Source organism: Garra rufa, chromosome 13 (genome assembly GCF_049309525.1).
Source record: "Garra rufa chromosome 13, GarRuf1.0, whole genome shotgun sequence".
NCBI classification, from domain to species: Eukaryota; Metazoa; Chordata; class Actinopteri; order Cypriniformes; family Cyprinidae; genus Garra; species Garra rufa.
In genome coordinates, this window is record NC_133373.1 from 45568286 (window position 1) to 45578817 (window position 10532).

The 10532-nt window shown below is 30.1% G+C and overlaps 1 protein-coding gene across 2 annotated transcripts in view; it reads left to right on the forward strand.

Annotated features, from left to right (window-relative positions):
* Positions 1–2537: 2537 nt before the first annotated feature.
* The window catches only part of slc25a29 (solute carrier family 25 member 29), a 13329-nt gene continuing 5334 nt past the window's right edge, over positions 2538–10532 (forward strand). For both annotated transcript variants that reach the window (XR_012338100.1, XM_073816410.1), the window contains exons 1-3: positions 2538–2944; positions 8358–8401; positions 10190–10273. Coding sequence is in view for 1 of the 2 variants with exons in the window: in XM_073816410.1 (XP_073672511.1) it covers positions 2917–2944; positions 8358–8401; positions 10190–10273 (156 nt within the window). In the remaining variant the exon portion in view is untranslated. The remainder of the gene's footprint in view (positions 2945–8357; positions 8402–10189; positions 10274–10532) is intronic.

A 10532-nucleotide genomic window follows, 5' to 3' on the forward strand; every position in this document is an offset into this window, starting at 1 on the left:
AAATAGCGACAACTGCAAGATTGTGTCAAATATTGATCTTAGAAAATGCACTTCGACTGTGCATAGACCGAATTTGGTGTTTATATGTCACTTTCTTAATGCATTAAGCCACGTTAAGCGTTTTCTTCTTCCTACATATTCTAGGTTCTTCTGCTTGTCTGTACACAACTTATATATTTTTAATAAATTGTATACCAAATCTGGTCTTAATATCACTGTCTTTGTCCATTAAGCATTTTAGAATGTTTATTTTCTTGTACTGAAATATGGTCAAATATATTTTTAAATGCTTTTTAAAAATATATATCTATATTTAAAATTATTTTTAAAACTATACAAAAATGGGCCAAAAAATGTGACCCTGGACCACAAAAGCAGTCTGGGTATATTTGTAGCAATAGTCAAAAAATACATTATATGGGTTCTTCAAAATTCTTACATTTCTTTTATGCCGCAAATCGATAGGATATTAAGTGTAGAGCATGTTCCATGAAGACATTTTGTAAATTTCCTACTGAAAATACATCAAAACTTAATTTTTGTTTAGTAGGTTAATGTGCATAATGTGCATTTTTTATTTTTTACATCGAATTTCTAATAGTTGTATCTTGGCCAAAAGGGTGCATTTTTTTAAAAATTGAGATTTATACATCAATAAATTAAATTAAAGCTGAATAATTAAGCTTTCCATTGTTGTATGGTTTGTTAGGACAATATTTGGCTATGATACAACTATTTGAAAATTTGGAAACAGATGGTGCCAAAAAAAATCTACTTTAAAGTTGTCCAAATTAAGTTCTTAGCAATGCATATTATATTTACTGTAGGAACTTTACAAAATATCTTCATGGAACATGATATTAATATGCTAATGCTTTTTCTTTCCTATTATTTCTTTCCTAAATTAAAATGGCTTTTTTAAATGTTGTGCTTTATTCAACACAAGGACTGTGTATGATAAAGATCTATTAATTAATTAATTAATCAATTAATTATATATTATTAATTAATTATTAAAGACATTTTTATTTTTCAATTATTTTTTAATAAAATAAATTATTAATAATTTAAAAATAAATAAATTAATTGTATTTTTTTTCTCACTCCTAAATTTCCTACTGTAAATATGTCAAGACCTCATTTTTTATTAGTAATATGCATTGCTAAGAACTTCATTCGGACAACTTTTCTCAATATTTAGATTTTTTGCACCCTCATATTTTACATTTTTTAAATAGTTTTAAATATTTTAAATATCTCAGCCAAATATGTAACCCTGGACCACAAAACCAGTCATAGAATCTGATGGTGCAAAAAAAAAAAAAAAAATATTGAGAAAATCACCTTTAAAGTAATGCATATGCCTATTACTAATCAAAAACTAAGTTTTGATATATTTACAATAGGCAATTTACAAAAAATATTCATGGAACATGATCTTTACTTGGCATAAAAGATCAGAGGATAATTTTGACCCATACAATGTATTGTTGGCTATTGCTACAAATACTGGTTTTGTGGTTCAGGGTCACATATTTTGGGTGAAAAAGTCAGTAACCTTTGTGTTTTTTGTTATAAACTTAAAATAATGTTGTAATAACAAGAAGAAACTGTACTTAAGACAGTTAGAAGACTTTTACACACTTATCTCTGTTGCACTATATTGTTTACATGGTTTGCACTCTCTACCATGTGCCCTTACTTGTATTTTTCATTTTTACATATTATATGTTTATTTGTATTTATTCGTATTTTTTGAATTCTACCTTTGTATTTAATGTTACTTTTTGTATTTAATGTTACTTTTTGTATTTAATGTTACTTTTTGTAATTAATGTTACTTTTTGTATTTAATGATACTTTTTGTAATTAATGTTACTTTTTGTATTTAATGATACTTTTTGTATTTAATGTTACTTTTTGTATTTAATGTTACTTTTTGTAATTAATGTTACTTTTTGTATTTAATGATACTTTTTGTAATTAATGTTACTTTTTGTATTTAATGATACTTTTTGTATTTAATGTTACTTTTTGTATTTAATGTTACATGTATGCACCATGGGTCTGAGAGTAACGCAATTTCAATTCTCTGTATGTCCTGTACATGTGGCAGAATTGACAATAAAGTTGACTTTGACTTTTATCCTAAAGATTTTTGGCATAAAAGAAAAATCATTTTGACTCATGCAGTGTATTGTGGTCCAGGGTCACATATATTGGTAGAAAATATATTTACATAAATATTTATTTTTTTTGCTCAATGAACAATTTTGTTGCGTAAAACCCGAAATGAATCTTTCGATCAAATGAACCATCCGAACGAACCGATTCGCTACTACGGCGAAGGCACGTCATGAATATTAATTAGCCCAACCTCCAATGGCGTGGCTAGGCTACTGAATATTTAAAAGCCCAGCAATGACGTCATCGGTAAACATCCAACAGCGACGCCCTGCTTTGTGAACGCGCCTTCGCCGTAGTAACATTCGTAAACCGCGAACCCGGAAAATCACTAGAGCGCGCCTGACGCAGAAAGCAGGAACAGGAATCCTTGTTTAAATCCACGGGTCGCGATTGGGCGCACGCACACACACCTCCTCGCCGACACCCACGTTCATCTATCCATCCAGAAGCCGCTACACAAATAGACAGTGAACCCAGCAGGTGCCAAGCTAGTAGGTGAAATTTTCCACTACGACGCGATTAGTGACTTACAGTTGGCGCAGACTCGACCTGCCGGCTGATTTACGGCTACACCAAACTGCACCATCAGAACCTGAGCACTCATTCCGGGCATTTCAGCACAGGACAGGCCTGGGGAACTAACCAGCTCGACTACAACCGAGCCAACTCCTCAAAACAGCTTTGAGCTCCATATAAAAGAACGGTTGCTTCTGTCGGCTTAAAGCAGTGATGGACTTCCTGGCTGGATGCATAGGAGGTAAGACATTTCTAGTAGTACAGTACAGTAGAGTACAGTAAAGTCGTGTCTGCTAGATTAGGACTTAGTTAAGCTTGTTAAGAGGGTCTAACCCACATCCAGTCTGCTTCTAGTGTTATATCTGATATAGATTGTGTTTATACATTCAGACTAAGTCTGCTCGTTCATTTGGTTGAAGTGCAGAAATTAGTCCATGCATGTGTGCGGTGTTTGTTTTGAAGTTAGTTGATGTAATTTACACGTTTAGATGGATTCACACATGCTGAATTATTTGTAGAGGAGCAGGAGGCCACGTCACGCAGGACATGTGATAGAGTTTGTGTTTATCTCTTGAATATAAATTATAAATCCATTTTATGTGCTATAGAGCTGATCAAATTGATACATGTAGCTCAGTTTTTGTTTTGTGTTGGAAGTCTGCCGTGCCGCCTTTGAAGTAAAGAATGTTACATTGTGACTGACTCACGAATGATTGACTTTCTAAATTTGGTTACAATGTCAACATTTTTCTTTGCGCTGGACACGCCTGTTTGCTAAGTAGTTGCTACTTTTTTTCTAAGAATTTTGAGTTGTAAACCCAGAACTGCAAAAAAAAATTTTGGGAGAAAAAAATATCGGAATCGCAGGTCATAAAATTTAGGGGGGGAAAAAATCTGAATTGTGGGTTGTAAACTCAGAACTGAGATATGTTTTCAGAGAAAAAAAATCAGAATTGCAAAATGTTTTTGGAGAAAAAATTATTAGAACTGTGAGATGTAAACAAAAAATTTAAAGATGTTTTTGGAGAGAAAAGTATTAGAATTGCAAGTCGTCATATTTAGAATTGCGAGATGTTTTTGGAAGAAAAAAGATTAGAATTGCGAGTCGTAAACTTAGAATTGCGAGATGTTTTTGAAGAAAAAAAAAAATCAAAATTGCGAAAGATTTGGGAGTAAAAATATCAGAATTGCAAGTCCTAAACTCACAATTGAGAGATGTTTTTGCAGAAAAAAGTATTAGAATTGCGAGTTGTAAACTTAGAATTGCGAGTTGTTTTTGGAGAAAAAATATATTAGAATTGTGAGTTGTAAACTCAGAATTGCAAAATGTTATGGAAGGAAAAAAGTATTAGAATTGCAAGTCTTAGAATTACAAGATGTTTTTTCAGAGAAATAAATATCATAATTTGCGAGATGTAAACTTTTAGTAAAAGTATTAGAATTGCAAGTTGTCAAATTTAGAATTGCGAGATGTTTTTGGAGAAAAAATATCAGACTTGTAGGTTGTAAACTCAGAATTGCAAGATGTTTTTGGAGGAAAAAAATCTGAATTGTGAGATGTTTTTGGAGAAAAGATATCAGAATTGTAGGTTGTAAGCTTAGAATTGCAAAATGTTTTTGAAGAGAAAAATATCAAAATTGCAAGAGGTTTTGGGAGGAAAAAATATCAGAATTGCCAGTCGTAAACAGAATTGCTAGATGTTTTTGGAGAAAAAAATTTGAGAACTGTGAGTTGTAAACTCACAATTGAGAGATGTTTTTGGAAAAATTGCGAGTTGTAAACTTAAAATTGCAAAAAGTTTTTAGAGGAAAAATATTGGAATTGCGAGCTCAGGGTTGGGAGATGTTTTTGGAGAAAAAAATATTAGAATTGTAATTTGTAAACTCAAAATTGGAAGATTTTTTGAATTAGAAGTCTATTGTAATGCAGATGCACTATAGTCACAAATAAGTGTTTAACAGGACATATATGCTCACAATAGTGAGTCTGTAACCAACCTATTGACATGCAAATGCTATTGATGTGCAACTGGTTTGAGCCTTTATGTTTGAATTCGCTCTGAACACTTCAGAAGTACAAAGAGTGATTCCACTTAAATTGAATATGTAACCTACAAGCCTCTTTGAAGTTGTCCTATTCTCTTGTGCAAATAACAGTCACGCGTGAGCTTCTGTAAAAATGTGTTTCGTGGAAGAACCCAAAATAACCCCCTCCCAAACGCCTGTTCAAGTCCCGTCAAACACACACCCCTGTAGGAGCCAATCCCAGCCGCTCGACGGAGACACGTTTCTTGCCGGCTCATGTTTCATATTACAGACACACAGTGCTTCATAAAAGTTGGATCACTGGTGTCATTATGAGCCCAGAGCATTATGGGCGATGAGCCACAGTTTATGTTTCACTGTGTTTATAAATGAATGATTAGATTATGTAGCTTATCATTTATTCAGTTTTAAATTAACTAGAGCTGCAATATAGCTGATTTTCCCCCCCCCCAACCTATACTAATATGCATATACACAAGGAATAATGATATTTAATCTTTTTTGTGCACCAGTTTGTAAATGCATTCAACATTAATCAAACTTACTATTTTAACATTTGAAGATTCTCAGAATTACATTTTATCCAGTTTAAGGAAAAAAAATATTGAAATTGTGAGTTGTAAACTCAATTGCGAAATGTTTTGGGAAGAAAAAAGTTTTAGAATTGCAAGTCGTAAAATTTAGAATTGCGAGATGTTTTTAGAGGAAAAAATATTAGAATTGCGAGTTGTAAACTCAGGATTGTCAGATGTTTTGGAGGGAAAAAAGTATTAGAATTTCAGGCCGTAAAATTTAGAATTTCGAGATGTTTTAGAGAAAAAAAATATTAGAATTGCGAGTTGTAAACTCAGGATTGTCAGATGTTTTGGGAGGAAAAAAGTCTTAGAATTGCAAGTCATAAAATTTTAGAATTGCGGGATGTTTTTAGAGAAAAAATATCAGAATTGCAGGTCATAAATTGTGGAATTGTGAGATGTTTTTATAGGGAAAAAATGTAGAATTGTGAGTTGTAAACTCAGGATTGCAAAATGTTTTGGGAGGAAAAAAGTATTAGAATTGCAAGTCGTGAAATTTAGAATTGCGAGATATTTTTAGAGGAAAAATATTAGAATTGCGAGTTGTAAACTCAGGATTGTGAGATGTTTTGGAGGGAAAAAAGTCTTAGAATTTCAGGCCGTAAAATTTAGAATTTCGAGATGTTTTTAGAGAAAACATATCAGAATTGCAGGTCGTAAACTTGGAACTAAGACATTTTTGGAGAAAAAAAATATTAGAATTGTGATTTGTAAACTCAGAATTGCAAAATGTTTTGGGAGGAAAAAAGTATTAAAATTGCAAGTCGTAAAATGTATAATTGTAAGATGTTTTTAGAGAAAAAAATATCAGAATTGCAAATATACTGTGAATATACTCTGTATGTCTCTGCACTCCGTAGCCTTACTGTAAGTATATATGTTTTTGTTTTTACGTAACATCAGTGTCATCATAAGTCAACCCTCGTCCCCATCTGACAACTTGAGCAAAGCTTGTCTTTTGATTGGTCAGGATGGACCAACGCCTTCGGTCCACATTGACTCCCATCAGCACAAGCACATGTGCGTCCAGCCGTGTGTATTCGTCATCGTCTCCTTGGCATGAAGCAGTAGCCGCTGATATGTAATACCCTGTGAGATGCTGAGATGCGTCTCCTGTGAGATTTCCAGTCCTACTTTAGCATCTTTCAATCACTGCCAACCAGTGACTGACTGTGTTGTGCCACAATCCAAACAGATGGAAACAAAACATTGATGCTAGATCCGAGAGATGACTCTGTTATTCATATACAGCTGCAAAATTCAGTGTTAAATGTGGTCATGTGGCAATGTTGCATGCAAGTGTAGGAAATGTTATACTAAAATACAGTTTGACATGTCATTTCTTTTAATAAACAAGCAGGTTACCAGACTTTTTCCTTAAAATTCTGAGAAAAAAAAAAGACTTGCTATTTGTAAACTGAATTGCGAGATGTTTTTGGAGAAAACATATTAGAATTGCGAGTGGTAAAATTAGAATTGCGAGATGTTTTTAGAGAAAAAAGTATTAGAATTGCAAGTCATGAGAATTCAAGATGCTTTTGGAGGAAAAAAACTGAATTGTGAGTCGTAAACTTAGAATTTCAAGATGTTTTTGTAGAAAAAATATCAGAATTGCAAGAATTAAAATTAGAATTTAGAAAAAATCTGAATTGCGAGCTATAAACTCAGAATTGTAAGATGTTTTCTGTGAAAAAAAATTTGGATTGCAAGATATCAGAATTGCAAGTCGTAAACGTAGAATTGCAAGATGTTTTTGAAAAAAAAAAATCAGAATTGCGAGTTGTAAACTTAGATTTGTGATATGTTTTTGAAGAAAAAAGTATTAGAATTGCAAGTCCTACAATTTAGTATTGCAAGATGTATTTCGAGAAAAAAAATATCAGAATTGTGAGATATAAACTCAGACTTGCAAGATGTTTTTGGAGGAAGAAATATTAGAATTGCAAGTTGTAAACTCTGAATTTCGAGATATTTTTGGAGAAAAAATATCAGAATTGCAAGAATTAAAATTAGAATTTAGAAAAAATCTGAATTGCGAGCTATAAACTCAGACTTGCGAGATGTTTTCGGAGGAAGAAATATTAGAATTGCAAGTCGGAAAATTTAGAATTGCAAGATATTTTTGGAGAAAAAAATTGTGAGTAATAAACTTATTAATAAAGATATTTTTGGAGAAAAAAAGTCTAAAAATTGTGTAAAGTAAACTTAAAATTGCAAGATATTTTGGACAAAGAAATATCAGAATTGCAAGATCTTTTCTGAGAAAAAGTAATTAGTATTGCAAGTCCTAAAATTTTGTATTGCAAGAAAGTTTTAGCGAAAAAATGATCAGAATTGTGAGCTAAAAACTTAAAATTTCAAGATGTTTTTGGAGAAAAAATATCAGAATTGCAAGAATTAAAATTAGAATTTAGAAAAAATCTGAATTGCGAGCTATAAACTCAGAATTGTAAGATGTTTTCTGTGAAAAAAAAATTTGATTGCAAGATATCAGAATTGCAAGTCGTAAACGTAGAATTGCAAGATGTTTTTGGAGGAAGAAATATTAGGATTGCAAGTTGTAAACTCTGAATTTCGAGATATTTTTGGAGAAAAAATATCAGAATTGCAAGAATTAAAATTAGAATTTAGAAAAAATCTGAATTGCGAGCTATAAACTCAGAATTGCAAGATGTTTTTGGAGGAAGAAATATCAGAATTGCAAGATATTTTCGGAGAAAAAGTAATTAGTATTGCAAGTCCTAAAATTTTGTATTGCAGGAAAGTTTTAGCGAAAAAATGATCAGAATTGTGAGCTATAAACTTAAAATTTCAAGATGTTTTTGGACAAAAAATATCAGAGTTGTAAACTCAAGTTGCAAGATATTTTCAGAGAAAAAAGACCCTCAGAATTGCAAGTCATAAACAGAGAAAGTCTCAAAAGAATTTTGAGATAAAAATTGCAATGACCTTTTTGAATGTTTTATTAAGTGATGCAAACAGGCTTCCACAGTACAGTGTTATAGACTCATAGAGTTTGTCTTTTGTGTGCAGGTGCTGCCGGGGTCCTCGTCGGACATCCTTTTGACACGGTTAAGGTTAGTAATGATCGACTCGTGTTGTTGGAGTGCGAGTGCTTTCGCTGCACGTATGTTGAGCAAATCTGTCATCTGATCCGGCTGTTGATTTCTTAGGAACTCTCTTAAAACAAGTGAGCAAACTGTTATCATTGCTATTTTTGGCTGATGTTTAACGCAGGGAGCTTGTTGTCTGTCGTGACACTTTAATCCATCCTATCCATTTCACACTGAACCCTGTGACTTACAAATCACTTCTGTTGCTAAATAAATCATTTAGTGCAAGCATGTCATGTCAGTTCTGTGCTCACAGGGTAAATAACTAAAAATAGCGATACTGATAACTATTTTTATTTATTTTATATATATATAATAGAATTTATAATATAATAGAATTTATAATTTACATTTTTACATTTTTGTTTCACTATTAAAATAAATTATAGTTTTATTTTTATTATAGTCAGCAATAGCGATGCTGATTACTATTTTTATTTATTTTTTATTTATTTTATATATATAATAGAATTTATAATATTTTTATTATAGTCAGCAATAGCGATGCTGATTACTATTTTTATTTATTTTTTATTTATTTTATATATATAATAGAATTTATAATATAATAGAATTTATAATATATTTACATTTTTACATTTTTGTTTTACTATTTAAAATAAATTATAGTTTCATTATTTTTATAATATAATATAATAATTTTTTTATAATAAACCATTAACAGCATCACTATTGCTGACTATAATACATTTAATAAAACTATAATTTATTTAAAATAATAATAATTAAAACAATTTATTAAATTATTTACCAATTTATTGTAAGTATATTATAAATTATATATATATATATATATATATATATATATATATATATATAAAATAAAAATAGTTAATTATAATTTTATATTATATAATTATTTTAAAATAAAATAACATTTTCTTTATATTTTAGAATAAATTTTAAATAAATTATAATTTTATATAGTCAGCAAATAAAGATGCTTTTAGCTATTTTTATTATTATATATATATATATATTATAAATGATGCCATATAGTTTAAATATATTTACAATAAATGGGTAAACAATTAAATAAATGTTTTAATTATTATTTTTTTATTCTAATTTTAAATTTAATTTCTAATATATTAACTTTTTATAATAAATTTTTTTTATTATTTATTTATTTAGTGTATATTTATCCATTTAAATTTAATGTTTTACATTAATTGAGATCTACATTATTTTGTACCACTTTTTTGTCTACTACTCTTATTTCTAAAAATAAATAATTAAAAATACTCACCTGAGATTTTGCCATTTATATTCTGTATCTTTATTATAGCTGGCTAATTATATTAGTAGCTTGTGTTTCAACAAAAAACATTGCTAACTACTTTATTTAATGTATTATATCTAATATTTATGCATGTTTTTAATTCATTACATTTTTTTGACTTAAATTAATTGTTAATGTATTTGTTTAGTTACTTCTTTCTTATTTCGCTACAGTTTAATTGAGAAATAATTAATTCATAACATGCCATTGTTTTTTAATTGTTTATATTTCTAGGCTGTAATGCGTAGAGTATACAGTTTTTCACATGACTTACGGTAAAAGTTTTATTGGTTTACTTCTTGCAAGGTTTGAAACTAGGCTGCAACCAGCTCTGGTCTTCAACCACTAAACCACACTGACATTTCACCTGGTTGCATATTCAAAAGAAACTCTGAAGAAGGAGTTCTTGTTTTCATGGGTTTGTGGTAACCAGTTTGTCTCTCCTGTAGGTTCGTCTTCAGGTCCAGAGTGTGGACAAACCACTTTACAGAGGGACTTTTCACTGTTTCCAGTCCATCATACGTCAGGAGTCAGTGAGTGGAAACTCCAGTGGTTTTAACTTCTTTAACTGCAGGACAAACACCTAAGATATTATAACACTAACATCATGATTTCCTTTAAAGCTGGTTTGAAATGGTGTATTGTGAAAAAAAGTGCTATAAAAATATATATGACTTGATTTCACTGTGCTGTTTTTTTTTTTACATTTATATTTATATAATAATTTAAAATATAATAATTGTATAAATATTGATTTAATATTTTACAAATTTAATATTTTACAAATTGAAA